Source organism: Salminus brasiliensis, chromosome 2, assembly GCF_030463535.1.
Source record: "Salminus brasiliensis chromosome 2, fSalBra1.hap2, whole genome shotgun sequence".
In the NCBI taxonomy this organism is placed as follows: Eukaryota; Metazoa; Chordata; class Actinopteri; order Characiformes; family Bryconidae; genus Salminus; species Salminus brasiliensis.
Window position 1 is genome coordinate 32,220,973 of NC_132879.1, and position 16,881 is coordinate 32,237,853.

Sequence of the window (16,881 nt, forward strand, 5' to 3'; positions counted from 1 at the left end):
GAGCACTAGAACGATCAGCCCAGCTGGTTTGAGGTAAAGGGATTTCCCCTCTCAGCTCCAATCGCGATGCTATCAATCCTCGAACATTCCTGCACACGACACTTTCCAGCGAAGGCTGCTAAACCCAGGCTGCAAATATCAAACCCACAGCTAGAGGAGAGTCATTAAAAACAAACCAAGCACAAGCGGTTGAGTAGTCAAGCTCATCGGTACGCGTTTAAATCAGGACCATCAAGTCCACTCACTCACACTGCTTGGAAACACATTCACAGACAGATAACGGTTCTTGAAAAGATAAGGTTTATAAACCTCAACCTGAGCTAGACCAAGAATGACTCCTAAAAAGGATGGCTAGGAAAAGCCCTGGAGCAGGGACATATTGATGTCTTACATAAAGACCTCTCAAATTAACCACAATTGCTCACCAGGGAGCAGACAGGGACCATAAATGGAGAGCAAGTTATAAAGATGATTACACCATGTGTTTGTGCGGACTTGCTGAAGCGCAGCGTTTGACCTTAAAGGGCTACAATAACAACCTGCTTCTTAAAGAAATTCAGCCAGACTTCTCAGATTAATCTGTTTATTGTCCAGTTTCACATTCTGGAAAAAACAAAAACAAAAAAAAACATTTTCCACCATTTTATTTTTTTACTTTTATTATTACTTTTTTTTTTTTTTACAGCAATCTCATATTAGCAGTCCATTTACACTAGCAGTTCTGCCACAGTCTGTAGTTCAGTATTCAACACCAAGCCAAAAAACAAACAAAAAAAACTATTAAAAAATAATAATAAAAAACTAAAAAAAAAAAAAACTAAATTGCACTTCTCTACTTTAAAACAGGATAGAGAGAATCAACATCCATCAAAATAATACCAAAATAACACAAGGGAAGACTTAACATCTTATACAGATATACTTATTTAATTGCACAAAAATGCATAAATATCCATTATTACACAAATGTACAAAAATACTTGTACTTTTTTTGTTGTTGTTCAAATATACTCTAAACAAAAACACAGATACCGGTATTTTGGCAGATCGGGTTGGTTGAAGGCGATACGTTCGAGGTCTGGAGGGGAAGGGTCTCAGAAAGACTCGCCCACCTTTGACGAGTTTACAGTCAAGATCAAAAAAGACAAAAGAAGGGAAAACTAAAGAAAACCCAGTGCATGTGGAAATTCACTCTGAACACACAAACAAAACAAGACTCCATAGTAACAAGGATGTAGGTCTCTACCTTGCAAGTAACACCATACATGTAAAAAGCAAGTCAAGCGCAAAGGATCTTCACAGAAGCTAGACTAGTGGATTAGAAACACAAAAAACTAAATAAACAAAAACAGGGGGTTCGAGCAGGTTCTCACAATGGGAACAAAAAAAAAAAACCCAAAAAACTAAAACAAAAAAATAGACACAGAACATTGCATTCTAAATTTCATGCCATATATAATATACTACATGCATAATTATTACCCCCCCCTCCGAACACGCGCATACACACACACAGACACACACATACCCAATAAGAGAGCAGCTAGAATGTTTAAACTTGCACATGATCGGCTCGTCACATGTTTGGCTTTGAAACTGCAGAGACTGTACCGTTAGCCTGTGAGGCCCCAGCTGTAGATAACCGTCCTGTCTTGTCCTGTTTAGAGTCCTTTTAGAGAAGAGTTTTCTCCAGAAAAGTATAAGTCCTTTTTATGCTTCTTGCATCTGTTAAATAAACCTGATTAAATTAAACGCTGAGCCCAGTACGCCTTGCTCCACACGGAGAGAGAGAGGGTGGGAAAACGAAAGAAAAACCCTTCTGGTACTGGTGGGCATCTGAGGAGAGAAAGCAGATTTAAGACTGGAGTGAATCCACAGGTACACAAACACGCGCACACACACACACACACACACAGACAGGCAGCAGATTTAAATGATACTCACTAAATACTTAACAGAACTGGCGGGATTTCCATCCTGGCTGTGAGGTGTCGGATGGCGAGGGGTACCAGCGCATCTACGGAGCAGGAAAGCAGGTTAATAGCACTGAATAGTAGGGCTGGGAAACACTGCAAAAGTTGTGCAAAAGTTTGTGAACACCCCTTCTAATAGCATTCAGCTACTTTACATTGCACCCATTGCTGACACAGGTGTGCAAATGCACACAAACACACAACTTGTCTAGTCTCCGTAGAGACGTAGTATAGAATAGAACACCAATAGAATAGGACACTCTGAACCCATTGGCACCATGCCTAATGCCAGGCTAGAGGGGTATGAAGCCCCCCCCACCCAGCATTGAGCTGTGGAGCAGTGGAACGGTGTTCTGTGGAATAAAGGATGGTGCTGCATCCAATACTTTTGGGAGCAGTTGGGGATGAGGCTGGGTAATCATCCAACATCTTGACCTCACTAACACTTTCCCTGCACAGTAAAAACAGTTCCTCTAACAAAAGCTATACATCTATAGAGGTTTTATTATTTTTATTATTATATTTATTAATTTATTTTTGAATACCCTTGATTTTGTAAGAATCCATGAATGAGCAGATGTCCCGATACTTTTGTCCATGCAGTATAAGCACACAGTAAACAGTAACTGTGCATGGAATTAAAACATGCAGAATAGTGATCTCCAATGAAACAACAAAACATTATCTGATCAGAGGTGTGCAAACCTTTACCCACCACTGAATGGCCTCAATAATTTGTACACTGATCAACTGCTTGATTCATTATAAAAAGAGCAGACTAAGAGCTGGCAGATTTAGTGCAGGATTTTGCGTTTCTACTCAGTTTTAAGACCATAAACACAAATTTAAAAATATTTGATGACATTATGCATCATACATGTGCATGTATTCAAGACTTGTTAAACATATGCACATGAATATTCAGTGTGTTTGAAAAGGATAGTCATTACTAGTTACAATTAGTTAAATATAAGCAATGGTTTCCCCTACAAAATCTTTACACATTGTTGTGGAATTGAATAGCAATAGTAACAGTTGTAGGGGGTTACAGTGGTTTAGAGGCAAGAGAGAAAGTCAGCAACTCAACCCATTATGAAAGAAATTAGCAGGCCACAAAGTAGTACAAACGAGCTTCACCTCATGTGCAGCTTTCTTTATTTAGTTATTTGTATTTACTTATTTACAAAAGGGAGACATTTATTTTCTTTATACTCTCATTAATACATTTGTTTAATTATAATAAATATGTTGTTCAAGCAAGAAAAAAAAAGATGCCTTTATGGGTCAAGGATAAAGACCATGTAGAACAAAGAAGGAAAGAAGGAAAGCTGGGAATTACCAAACTCTGCAACAGCATAATATTTTCTGCAACGTTTATCATACAATTGCAAAGTACATTTTAAATCTTTATTATATATTTTATAGCTTTTACTTTGACTCTCAGATCCATGGGTACTCAATGGGAACAAAATAGATCTTCAGTACCAGGACAAGGAACCTGTGACGTACACTAAGCCATGTGATTGTAGCTCTTACATTTGGAGGATTACACCAAAAATAATCATTACTTTAAAGGAGGATGAAGTAAAATAAATAAATACATTTACGGCATTTAGCAGACGCTCTTATCCAGAGTGACTTACAAAGTGCTTTGCTATTTACCCAAGAAAAGCCTTAGCTAGTTAGAATAGACTAATAATTCAAAAGATACCTCTAAGCTTTAGACATTGCTAAACACAATACAATAAATAAATAAAAACACACCATCATCCCTGATGCTACTTTAAATAGAAAAAATAGATCTTGCGCTTGTCTCTAAGCTAAGCTGCCAGACAGGAAAAGCTGCACCAGTCCGTCTGCAGAAATCTTTCACCAGGTCACCATTAGCGCTCTACTGATACGGCCCTTTCTGAGGGCGAGCGCAATGCTCTGGCCAAGGGCAAGAGAACTCTTAACAATGGGCTTGGCACACTCCTAGTGCTCCTCTGCTGAGGCCCATTCCAGATCAACGGTTGCCACCAAATGGCCCAAACCCCCCACACCACCTCCACTTTTGAAAACAAACCAACAATTAACTGTTTATACAGTGCAGTCAGTGGCCATGGCCATCCAGCACAGTTCATTTAACTGCTATGAGGTGCAGGGTTAAATGCAGGGTTACATAATTATATTTCCACGCTGAATTTCTACTCCAATCCATACACCATTGTACTGCAATCAACAAAGTAGAAAATAAAAATGTATAAATAAATAAAATCAATCTAGCGATTAGCTGCAATTAAAAAAAAAAAAAAAAAAAAAAAAAAACTTTTTGGCACTAAACCTTGCAATGAGGTTTTTGGACCTTGACCACCATAACTGTGCAGTTCTTCAGGTTTTGTTTATAACATGTTTGAGTGCACAGCAGTCAGGTTACTGCAGTCATGTGCACATGCGACCTTGGCCAGGGACTGTCTGTCTTAAATGGATGTGCCGCCATCGCACTAAAGTGTGTCCCCCTGCACCCGGAGGACAAGGCCTTTCACAGGTGTTAACCTGCAGAGACCACAGCACCACACTCTCACTCAAAAAGCCACTTGCCACATTAAAACCATCCCTAGTAGAACGGAAATACTGGGACACACAGTGGGAGCAGCAGAGTGTGTGGATTTATAGACCAGCCAGGCAAGGAGTTCCTTGAAGGTGCGAGCTGCGTGTGATGCTCAGGAGATTTTCAGGTAAACAGCTTAGTGGACCCTTTCATCTGTGACCTTTAACTTGCATTGGGTCGCAGCCATAACAACGGAAGGCACAGTTCAGTTGCTCAATCAATAAACTCACCCTGTCAAGACGGGGTCCTCTCGAACAGTCACATTCGATTAAAAGTGGAAGTGAACGGCATTAAATATTAAAAAGGCCCTAACTGGCATTACCGACAATGGCTTAGACCTGTCTCAAAGTAAAGCCCTTGACTGATTCATACACTTTTAGCAAGACTGGCTAAGAGTAAGAATAAAAAATTTAAAAAACGATTTTGACAATGTATGGAATTACATTTTATTACAGCATTAATATTATATTTACGTGAAAAATTCCAGCGTTCTCACAGCAGTCCACAGTCAATGGCAGAATGTTATGTAGTAATAGATGCAAATAAAAGGGTTAAATGTACGCAAGGAACAAAAGTTGTTATACCCCTCACCTGCACAATTTTATCAGCTTGTAAAAATCCAAACGTAAGCATTTTGGCTAAAGTTTAACTGGCCTTTGCCGGCTACAGATTCACTCAACAACCAATGCATAATCCAAGCAGAGACGCAATTAAAAACAGATTTTCTCTGTTGTGATCTCTTAGCAACGCTGGCAAATAGAGGAATGTTGTTTCGTGAAATGTTGAGGAAGCAGGTTGGTCATTCACTATTGACAGACAACTATTCAAGACAGTTTTGCTGGACGTGCAATAAGAATGTTGTCATTGTTCGACAAAAAAAAACAAAAAACAAAAAAAAGTGTATTTCCCAAAGGCCAGAAGACCACTCTAACTTTCAATGGAAGACAGTTAAAGTAAAGAAAATTAATTACATTTAAAAAAAAAAAAAAAAAAAAGAAAGTCCAAAACAGATCCCTACACCCTCATTAGTATTTGGTATACCAAGTAGTGCTAAACACGCTTTAGTCAAAAGTTGATCAAAGTATTAACTTTATAATCTTTCACTGTTGCTTAGAAACATCAGCCTCCAATTAACAAACTACTTTGGAAAATATCTGAAATTTACAATGTTCAAAGGCTCATAACCATCACTTGCTTATGAGCAAACGTCATTGGCTCTGTTGCTTAGTAACTCAATTCATTTTGGTCCACACGAAGCGGATGTAGTGAGCAAACAGTGCATTGTGTGGCCCCCAAAACCACGTTTTTACAGGTCAGCGACAACATGTAAAGTCATTGACGGATCAGTCTACATGGTAGGATGTCCAGAGCAATGACAACATGCCAAACGCATGAAGAGGAAAATCTCATCTTCACATCTGCTGATGATTATATTCAGTAACAGTGACATTCTGCTAATCTCTCTACTGTACAGCATGAGCAAATGTGTGTGTATAGAGAGTGTGCAGTGTGAAAGGTAAGGAGAGGGAACACACCGGTTGGTCCCTCACCTGGGCGTGCAGGGCAGCGGCAGCTGCAGCGGCTGCAGGGTAGGTGAAGGCTGCGTGAGGCAGGCCAGGGGTCAGCTCAGTGGTGTAGAGAGGATATGGGGCCCATGCCTCTGGGGACGCTGGAATTAGCGCTGCTCCAGTCAGGTCATCTAAATACACATGATGAGAGAGGAAAAAAAAAAAAGTTAATAAATAATAAAAATAAAAAAAAACATTTTACAAACATACAGCATATTAGGAACAGACCTACTTGGATGCAGGGACAAAAACACCGGTCCACCCATTTTATGAGACATACCATGCACCTTAATATATATGAAAACTAAACACCAACCTGATCCTCATTTCCACTATGTGAATATTTACCTTGGGAGGAAGTGATTTTTTCAAAAATGTTTCCTCAAATACTAAACTTTCCCATTAAGCTTTGTTCTAAACAAACATTTTATATGCCATCATAAAAAAATGCATCTGCTAACCAAATGCAGAGAGGCGATGGTCATAATCGGTGTTTCAAGACAGAGCGTTGCACTCACATGGGTCCCGGGCAATGAAGTGAGCCCCGAGAGCCGGGTGCAGGCTTGAGGGGTTCGGTGTAGCCATCAGCTTACTCTTCGCCATCTTGGTGTTGGCCTTAGCAAACTCCAGACGCAGCGTCTGAGGATTCTCCGGGTCAAAGCGAATTCCCTTATGACAGACAGGACCATATGAGAGACTGGCAAGGGGTAATAGTGTCACTTAATAGCATAAGAAAAGGTTAATTATCCTTTCTAAGCAAATCATCATGGTGGAAAATGAGAATGGGTCCGGAGCAGATCCTAGATAAGAACTGGGCAGATACCAGCAGAGGTCCCGTATCTTTCCATTAGTGCTTGGACGTCACAGAAGTAGAACATTAACACCACCAGCATATAGAGTGCAAACTCAGAAAATGCTATAGGAGCATTGTTCTATTGTTTCTAAAGCTGTTAAACTCCAGTCATCTTCAAGCTTAACCCTTAGCCCTAAACCTAATGCTGTTGATTATCAACAGTCTTTCACCGGATAGTTTGTTGTTAATCATTTCAGCACTCTCTCATTGGCTGTAGACAGACATTGTAATTCAGCTGAAGCAGAGCTATATTAAATGTAAGAATCTTTACATCACAGCGGAACAATGCCTCATATTACATATATAAAAGGGTTGTTATCCTAAAAGATACAATTTATGTTAATCCAAAGTCCATTTCATTTGACATTTTCCAATATACTGGATTCATGGTCCATGCATCCATTTTGAAGCGGGCCAACTTTAGCAGGTCCAGCTAACGCCTTTCGTCAGGATGGGGAGCTTCACAGAACTGAGGCAACAGGCCATGACATCATGGAACTTTCCACTCTTAGGGCCTGAGAGCGAGTCAAACTTATTTAGACCCAAGAGCCTGAGATGAAGTCAAACTCTTAGACATGAGCGCTGTGGCGCATAGGGTGGAGACCTTATCAATAATTCAGAGGTGGGCGAACGTTTACTTACAGACGGGCTGAGGTTTACTTACATTTAGCGCATTTTTCGCTGCTTCAGCTCCAGACCTGCTGTCAAAAGTGACAAAGCCTACAGGCTGAAGAGATAGAGAGACAGAGATTTTAGAGACTTCACACAGTGTAGCTTCCTGCCACTTATAATGAAGGGAGAATAAATGCACGTGTGTTGGCCATACTGTGGGACAAGCCTGAAAACAACTGAGGAATCCACATACACACATTACCTGCTTTGAGGTTAGTTTTATGAGTGACCCTTCATATCCCTGCAGCACAATAGAAACAAATGAACAAAATGAGTGTTCAATTTTATGAATTTACCTTTATTAGAATGTAAGATAAGATGTACATCAACTAAAAATGGGGGGTGGGGGTGTTAAAATCTATATATTTCTGGAGTGCTGTTGGTCAGCATACCTTGAATGGCCTGAACAGCAGGTACAGCTCCCGCGGCTTGATGTCTACAGGCAGGCCACTGACAAAAAGTGTTCGTACCTAGAAAACGAAAAGGCCTCAGTAACTAAAGAACAGGGGCTGAAGTGACCCTTGTAACAGTTGCACTATAATATATGTAATGTGAGTAAATCTGATGAGCTAGAGAGTGTAAAATGGTCCCATTTGAATTTTTATTTTTTATTTTTTTAACAGTGGATATGTTTAGTGGAACAGTAATGTGTACCTGGGCTAAAAAGAAGATACTGTGTATATGAATCAAGTTTCAAACTACCTTTAGTGCTGCCAGCGTGCAACTTTTCCCTTCCTATTGTCTCAGAAACTGTGTCCATTGTCTGCAGCTTTTGCTCAGTACTTAAGATTGACTGTACACAAAAATCATGAGAAACTGGTGTTAGTTTAGTGAAGACATTAAGTGTGTGCACGACTACCAGGTGTGAGTGAGCGGACTGAGCGTGGAAAGTGTTTGTGGATGCAAGAATCTCTCTACGGGGAATGAAAAGGATTTCTACTCTGATGCAGTGAGAGGCAGAAACTCTAATCCAACTACACAAATTAATCAGACGAAGCAAATGATACAGAGTGGTGGTAGATAGAGAAACAGTGGTTGGAAAGGCCAAAAAGGTTCATTAAAAAAAATTATGAGGATAAGAAGAGAAATCTGGATTTTACGAGCATTTGAAGCGATGGAAAATTTTCAAATCGTCAAGAAATTTACAGGCCCTGAAAATGACTTTCCTAACCATCTCTCATCATCAAACGCTTACAAGTCCAGTTGTCCAGACGACTGCAGCAACACAATGAGCAAAAAGAACATAGGAAATAGTAACTCTACAGGACTTATAGGAAAGCAGAAAAAAATAACAAAAAATAAATAAATAAATAAATAAATAAAAAGGAACCATGATCGCAAACCAGACACCGTCCTGTCCACATGACTGCGGCAAAGAAAATGAACATTGCCGTCCTACCCCCCCCCCCCCCCCACACACACACACACACTTGGACTAAAATGTCCAACACCACCCAATTCAAGCAGAGTTTCATATTTCTCCAAGCGTCATTTCCACCAATACAGGGTCCGCTGGAAATTAGTCATTGTTTCCTTCATTTCAGGGAGTGTGTGGTTGTGCTGCTGGGGGCTGAACTAAGCCAAGGATACATCTTTTCACAATGTTAACAAGTGCCTTCCACAGCAGGTTAGGAGTGACCCTACCAGCACCTGCCACAAACCTTAAAAGCCTCTGCTTTGAAACTCAACCATTAAAAGCAGAAAACCAGTGGTTAAAGGACACCTTTCCCGGAGATCCCTGAGAATGCATTTAGGAAAGTAGGACTAAAAGGAGGTGAAAAAAAAAAAAAAAAAAAAAGCTTGAAGACAATCACACCACCACCACTACTACTACCACCACATTTCCCAGTCACATTCCCAAGGCAGTTCATGAGGCAATCAAGAAAGCCTCATTTAAATAACCTACAAGCCAAATATGATCAAATTTTCTAGCAACAACTAGATTCAGAAAGTGAACTCTGGCACGTCGCCGAGAGCGCAGTTCCTGGCCTGTTTTCACTGGCGGTTTAGGCCCAAACACAATGGGTCGTCTGAACATGGTGAACCACATGCACTGACCTAGCACTGCAACCCTCCACCAACACAATGGCACCAACAACATGCCACACAAGAAACACCCCATCCTTCTTAACCACCCCCCCCATACACACACACACACACACACACACACACACACACACACACACACACACACACACACACACACACACAAAAAGAAATACACTAAGAATCACTTCCACTCACACAGACATGCCAATGAGGCCAAAACTATTCATCCAGAATCCAACAAGCGATATCGATCATAGCTGCTTACAATTAAGATAACAGGAGCATTACGAATCCAGCAGAGCAAAAACCTTCTCCTGTTTTCAAAAACGTTTTTAATAACACCCCCCGACACAACAAGTGCTGCAGGCTTCGGTCCATATGTTACAATAAGTGGACAGGAGCCCTGGAGAGAGACCAGCGGGTTCAGGTCCTCTACAAGTTAATTGAAAAGCTAAACAGAGCAGACATGCAGCAGGAAATCCCTCCACATCGCAGTCTGGAACAAGTCCAGGGGCCAGAGGTGACCAGCGGACAGGACAACACTCCTCCTGCTAAGACAGGAGGGATTTTTTACTTCACAATTTTAAAAGTTCAACATGACTTTTTTTTCCTTTTTTTTTTTAAACATACAGCAACAACTTGTACAGAAATTGAGACATCAGCGGAATCGCCCCTAAACCAAGCCTGCATAGGCTTCATTACCAGCCTCAAAGCAAAGGAAGACCACCTTTATTCAGCTTTACCAAGACATAGACTGATCAGTAGACACAACAAGAGGCAGTCAGTCAGTCAAGGTCACAGACCGATCTCACATAAATAAATTTAAAAAATAAATCATACACAATATTAAACTCCAAGCTTCAGTTACCTTCTCTGAGACATTGCACGCAGCTTCTGCTCAAAGTTGAAGAGCAGTTCAGTAAACTTAAGGACTGCACAGATCAAATATACTGATGAAGCCACCAGGTGTGTGTGGTAGTTCTGGAGCTTAATCATCAGCCAGACTACATGGTGAACAATAAACTCCTGTTCAGATCACATTCCTCAAACTGTTGCAGAAAGCGAGCAGAGGAAAAAAAAAAAAAAAGAGGACACACACACACACACACACACACACACACACACACACAGTCACTTAAAAGACCCTCAAAAGCCTAAAAGCCAGGATAAGGGGGGGGGAAAGCGAGGTGAACTGAGAGGTGTCCTCCGAGCACAGCACCGAGAGAAGGCGGGTTACAGGTTTAACAGCGGCTCTTCACGAAAAGCTACGAGCGAAGAGGAGAGAAAGGAAGGAAAAGTTCACACACAAAAAGAAAAAGAAAAAAAAATCCCCGCCGTCCGGAGAGACAAAACAAACGTTAACTTCACTAAGTAAAGAGTAGCAGTGTCCCCTTACCTCCTCCTCTAATGATACATTGTTGTTCGGCTCAGAATCTGATTTGAGACTCATTGTGTAACTTTAACGCTTCTTTGTGCGAAAGAAAAAAAAAACGTTTGGTTTGCTTTGGTTTTCCCTGCCGGTGGATTTTCCCTGATGTGCGTTAAAGTTGCAGAAGAAATCTTGGTGCCGTTTTTGGTGAGACTTCAGAAAAGATGTGCCCAGGTGAAGCCGTGCTTTAAGCCAAGTATCCAAGGAGGTACCATTAAAATAAAAATGGAAAAAAAAAAGCAACAAAAAAAGAACAAAAACACAAAACAAAACTAAAGGTGATGTAGTGGAGAGGTGCACTGTGAGGGTGAGAGAAGGGAAAAAAGAAGTGATTGGTTTTTGTTGTAGTTGTTCCTCACATCAAGCTCGTTTTCAGTTAGGTTCAATTAAGAGAGGTAAAGAGGGACCCAGGTCGGATTTAAAGGTGGAGATGAGCGGAGCTCCTCTGCCTCCCCATTCGCTGATCGCTCCTATTAAAAGCACCGAGCGGAAAAGTGCCGCTGCAGATGGAACTCAGCTGGCCGATCTCGAGGCCCCGCCCACTGCTCCGTAGCAGCGCCGTCGCTAGGGAAGCGCTCTTCCTTTAGCTTTTGTTCCCACCCGTACTCCGACGAGCGCCACTGCTCCCCTGCGCTGGGATTGGCTAGCGCGCGATCATTCTCACAAGGGTCCGCCTATCAGAGCAGTCTTAGCGCAGAAGGGCGGGGCCTGTCAGAAAATGGGTGGAGGAGCCCGTTGGTCGACCCTGTAGGCCAATCAGGAACGCCGCCCAAACTGCGCGTGACGTTCCCTTTAGTTCTTGGGCCTTTTTTCTGTTGATATTAAGAAAGCTCGTATTTCCATTCTGATGGTTTTTTTTATCAAAGAATGTCACCGTGTTTTTAGGAGACAGTTTTGTTGGTGTAATGGCATCAATGATGGGAAAACAAAACGGACTGTTACAATTACACCCAGACGGTGTGAGCTGTGTCTAGTCCTGTCTCTTAGGACGCGGTGTGTTGTGTCAAACTCAGGCCTTTAGTCTGCCATGATCTTTCCACATGACACTCTGCTGACTGACTGCACCTTGATTTCAGAGCTCAGGACTGCTGATTTTTACGGCCACGAAGGACACAGAGGCAATAAAGAAAGGCCCGAGTCCGCGATGCTTCACATGATAGTCATCTGTTTACAAAAACGAGCTACCTGGAAACAAAGGCATGTGAATTCAGGGAGACTGCGGATAGCCTAATATTTCTACATTCATGTACTTTCTTTACGTTTGGCTTAAACTCAAACGAAAAACAAATTCATATAAAATGACAAATAAAATAATATGTGAAAACACAAGAATACCTTTAATAAAAATGATATTTTGTTGATATTGATTTTCGAAATTAGTAAAGCTAAATAAATTGTAATAAACCGTTATAATAATAATAATAATAATATAAATAATTATAACAACATAACATAACTGTGAGACTACGTCTATTGCAATTATATTATTATTATTATTATTATTATTATTATTATTATTAATAATACTAATAATATAATTGCAATAGACGTAGTCTCACAGTTATGTTGTTATAATTATTTCTATTAATGATCATAATTATTATTATTATTATACACTGATTAGATAATTATATAATTTCTGTCACCACTATTATTATAATTAATATTTTTATTATTACTGCTTTTTGTTGTTTATACTAATCATAGCAATAATACCAATGTACTATTTCTATCCATACAATGAACACATTCTGCACAATTTTGAAAAATGTGCACAAATTAATTCAGCATTTGTGTGACTGTATTTTTACCCTCTCATGGCCGCTGTCCTCTTCAGTAAAGGATTATACGAAGGCTCTTAGGAATCTCAGAGGGGTGAAGCATTAGCCGCACCTTCAGTGCAGCTAAGATGGGGGAGGAAACCCCAGACCCTCCCTAAGAAAAATGCCATTTCCTGCCATTACACTGTTTCCCTTTTCCGCTGATCATAAACCAGTCTTGCTCTTGTAGTTCTCTTATCTGCAAAGGAATATTTGGGCAACAAGGTCCTAGAACAGGGGGAAACAGCCTTTTACTGAGCCATGCTGCTGCTCTGCCCTTCCCTCAGGTGCTGCTGGTCTCGCCGTTCTCCCTCCATCTACATCTGTGACGCACCCTGGCCTGGCCTGGCCTGGCCTCTGTAAACAGCCTCAGTTCCGCAAATTAGACAAAAATGCCCCAAAATGCCCAAAGGACACTGTTGCATAGCAATGATGTGAGCCCTAAACAAGTTTGGTTCCTGATCAGGCTGAGACATATATGGAGATAAACACACATACCAACCAGGGGAATCGTTACACACACGTGTAAACTTCCACACAGGGTAATCTAACGGAAGTTGACCAATGAAGTATTTCTTTTTTTCCAGAACTGTGTATGTGTATCTATGCTGCTAAAAATCAAAGTCAGGAAGCCGTGTGCATCCAACATCTCCACCATAAACACTGGAGTTAAGGAGCCTACTAGAGGCCAGGCTCCACATTAAGCTGTGTGTTTTCCTCTGTGAGCAGCCAGGACTTAGCTCGCTTAGCTCCCTGTTTGCAGCAACAGCGGCAAGCTGGCTTCCTGACTTTGTGTGAGAACACAATCAGGGAAAGGCAGGGCGCTCCAGAGGGTGGCTCTGGAAATATTTGGCTCTTTTGTAATCATTGACCTGCCGCTGTTTCTTGCTGCCTGGCTAAAAATAGACTAAAGCCTCCACCAATTTACTCCTAGACCTTCCTTTGCATGGCAGGCCGAGGTAAAACACTATCCATCTTAATTAAACAACTGTGGCACTAGTCCTGTTTGTCTTGGTGTTAGAAATGATTAGAAAAGAAACAAGTGGTTGGATTTACTGATATGGGAAAGATTTTGGAGGATCAGATGTTCCCGACTCAAGCTCAGCTGTTCATTCATGCCTTACGGCCCATATTTGGCCAAATGTATGGTTCTTACGTAACGCATTTCCATTTTTCCTCAGTCTGAGTCCAAGATTCTTCGAACAGGAATAACAATCTGGAATTAGTGCTCCATTTCTAATCTTGAACAAATCTTAAGCTTGTCAATTATGGACTTTCATAGCTTTGCGGTTAGTAATTGAAGGGTTTTCATCCAAAAGGCTTTAAAGAACACTGCCATGTACTTCCTTTTTTCATAACATTCATTGTTCAGGGTCGGCTTTACGCATACAAGGCATGTCAATGCCATATTACGATCAATACCACCTTTATTTGAACAATTTACCAGTTATTTTTTAAACCTCTTTCCAGCTGTCCCCATACCGGTACTAATGGACTTGCAGCATTTTGGAACTAAACTCTTCAATTATTCAAAGGCAGGTCTTGCTGTAAGGCTTTCTAGGGGTCACTGGTTAACCTTTCTCGGCTGTTCAATGCAAGCATGTGTTTTAGGGGTTTATTTTCAGTCTATTGGAGTGAAAGAAGAAACAAATGTTTGCTGTGATTTTGGTAAGAGTGGTGAACACACCAGGGCGCGTCTTCTCATTCCCCTCCACTCCCACATAATCTCAAGGCCACTGTTCTCCACTTCAGGCTAATCTGGCATCAGGTTCCAAGGCTCACATATTTATTTTGATTGCTGAGAGAGAAGCCACAAACTGGCCTCAGGTCAGAGGGTCAGGAGAAGAACAACTCTTGGTAAAATGGTCAGATCCCGTTCAGTTTCTAGGTCAATGAAATGAGGATGCAACTGTGCTCAACAAGGCTGGAAGCAGCAATTCATCTTTTTTTTTTTTTATTAGTTAATACCTTATGTTTGTATCCTAGTATTTTAGCCGAGAGGTCCGCAGATAAACAGATGTGAGAAGGTTGATAAGGGGGTTGATAGGTGGGTGGTGATGGTCCCAGCATGAGGAACACACATGCACACACAGAGCACTCCAGTCTCCCCTCTACCCAGTATGTAAACGGAGCTGATGAAGATAAAGATGTCTCCCCTGCTGCCACTTCTCTATCAGCCTCTCAGGGGTATAAATAACAACAATCACATTCTCACATTCCCAGAGCAGACAGAGATAAGAAGAGGGCCTGGGCGAGAGCTTTCACACTGAAACACGGTAAACCCGGTCAGTCATATCTGTGCTGCACTTAAAGGGGGATTCCACTGATTTTTCTACCTTTCGTAGTTAAATAGTTAAGATGTAAACACTGTCATTCTGAGTCGTTTGATGCAGTGTGGTCTATTTTAGAGAAACCTCACCTGTCAGAATTGTTCACAGTGGTGGTGAATGGAACCAGACATCTGTGAAGTTCAATCTGGGATTTAGCTATTAGGTTTTTCATGAAATGATGACAAATATGCCACAGGATGTCTGAGATATGGATTTATGATAGTTATGTGATAAGCTTTTGGACTAAAATGTAGTTTTTTAACTCTATATTCATAACCACATGCTGGGCTTTTAAGAAAAAGAGTACCTGAAGAAAATGTATTATTGTCCGATTTTTACCAATATTTTTCTATCATCAGCAGTGTAAGTGCAGAGGTTTTTATAGGTACATAAGCACATTTTAAAGCACATTTATGGCAATAAGGGAACAATTCTCATAAGATACCAGATATATATATATATATATATATTGATTGATATGATTGTAATGTTTTAAATATATGTATGAGCTTCAGAGGCATAGATAGATAGATAGATAGATAGATAGATGAAATAACAGCTTCAGTATATATATATATATATATATATATATATTAAAAACTATATTATATAAGATTATATAAATAGATCATCTAGATTTTGAGTTTTGAGTGCAGTTGTTCAACAAACAATTGTGCATGATCAAATTTTAAATTACACTCTGATTTGATTGGTATTTCATAAAAAACACTGAATGCACAAATATGTTTATAGCAACAATTTAATATCAGTACGATATTTTGTCTGAAATTTAAATAACACTTCATTAATACTATAATAAAGAATAAGAATCTAATAATATTAGACATTCCAAAACTAATGGCATTAAATCCCCATCTTTGAACCAGTGTATCACACCATATCATTGCACTTTCACACCCCTGCAAGTGAAGCCTAAAGCACACACCCAAAAACCACAAACTCCAGGAAGCTTAAAAATCTGGGAATTAACTATTGGTGACTTTAGTGGTCTGCAATACCAAAATGAGCCAAAGATTTAGAGCTATGTGCCCACCGGAGGCACTCAGTGTACACCATCTTCTCATCTAAATGACAACTGCGTACAGCACGGCCGCTCAGGCATCTTTAGCATGATGGGATACAGATCACAAGTACAGGCGGATCACGGCAAATCAGAGCGCTGTTGTTTGACAGCTGAATGAGGGTTCTTCTCCGCTAGGTTCTGCTGATTTACCCAGCCAGAGGATTAAGAGCATAGCTGAGATGTTCTGGGTCTAACATCAGCAGAAAATGTGGAGAGCTGGACTGTTTCCAGTCGACCAAACAAGACATCCGGTTCTTTTAAGCCAGTGACATGAAAGCTGTCAGATCTACATGAGGCTTAAATATGATTTAGAGAGTAAAGAGTGAAACTGAGAGTCTGGCAAGAGTGAAACGATCACTTTTATCTTATATAAGCTTTGTTACTTATCAGAAGCTCTAAGTATGGAACTGAGTCACTAGTCAAGTCAAGTGGCTTTATTGTCATTCTTCAATATAACTTGTTTACACTGGAACAAGATGTTCTTCAGGCCCATGGTGTAACATAAAACAGCAG

At 40.5% G+C, this 16,881-nt stretch overlaps 1 protein-coding gene across 2 annotated transcripts; it reads right to left on the reverse strand.

The window, feature by feature from the left end:
* Positions 1–566: 566 nt before the first annotated feature.
* On the reverse strand, positions 567–11,599 carry rbpms2a (RNA binding protein, mRNA processing factor 2a). Of its 2 annotated transcripts, none has more exons than XM_072672396.1 (8): positions 11,102–11,599; positions 8,049–8,126; positions 7,859–7,897; positions 7,649–7,711; positions 6,650–6,800; positions 6,114–6,262; positions 1,945–2,017; positions 567–1,836 (listed from the first exon to the last, which is right to left on the reverse strand). In XM_072672396.1, the coding sequence occupies exons 1-7, from the start codon at positions 11,153–11,155 to the stop codon at positions 1,952–1,954; spliced, it is 600 nt and encodes a 199-aa protein (XP_072528497.1). In that variant the 5' UTR covers positions 11,156–11,599; the 3' UTR covers positions 567–1,836; positions 1,945–1,951. The 2 variants fall into 2 exon arrangements, with proteins under 2 accessions (XP_072528497.1, XP_072528496.1); XM_072672395.1 differs by having other exon boundaries at positions 6,099–6,262.
* Positions 11,600–16,881: the final 5,282 nt, after the last annotated feature.

Bases quoted from the DNA above. Each gene is read 5' to 3' on its own strand.
- rbpms2a (XM_072672395.1), bottom strand. From the start codon at position 11,155: ATGAGTCTCAAATCAGATTCTGAGCCGAACAACAATGTATCATTAGAG. The intron at 7,898-8,048 runs GTATGCTGACCA...ATTGTGCTGCAG, and splicing joins TGCTGTTCAGGCCATTCAAG to GGATATGAAGGGTCACTCAT. The intron at 6,263-6,649 runs GTGAGTGCAACG...ATGTGTATTTAG, and splicing joins CTTCATTGCCCGGGACCCAT to ATGACCTGACTGGAGCAGCG.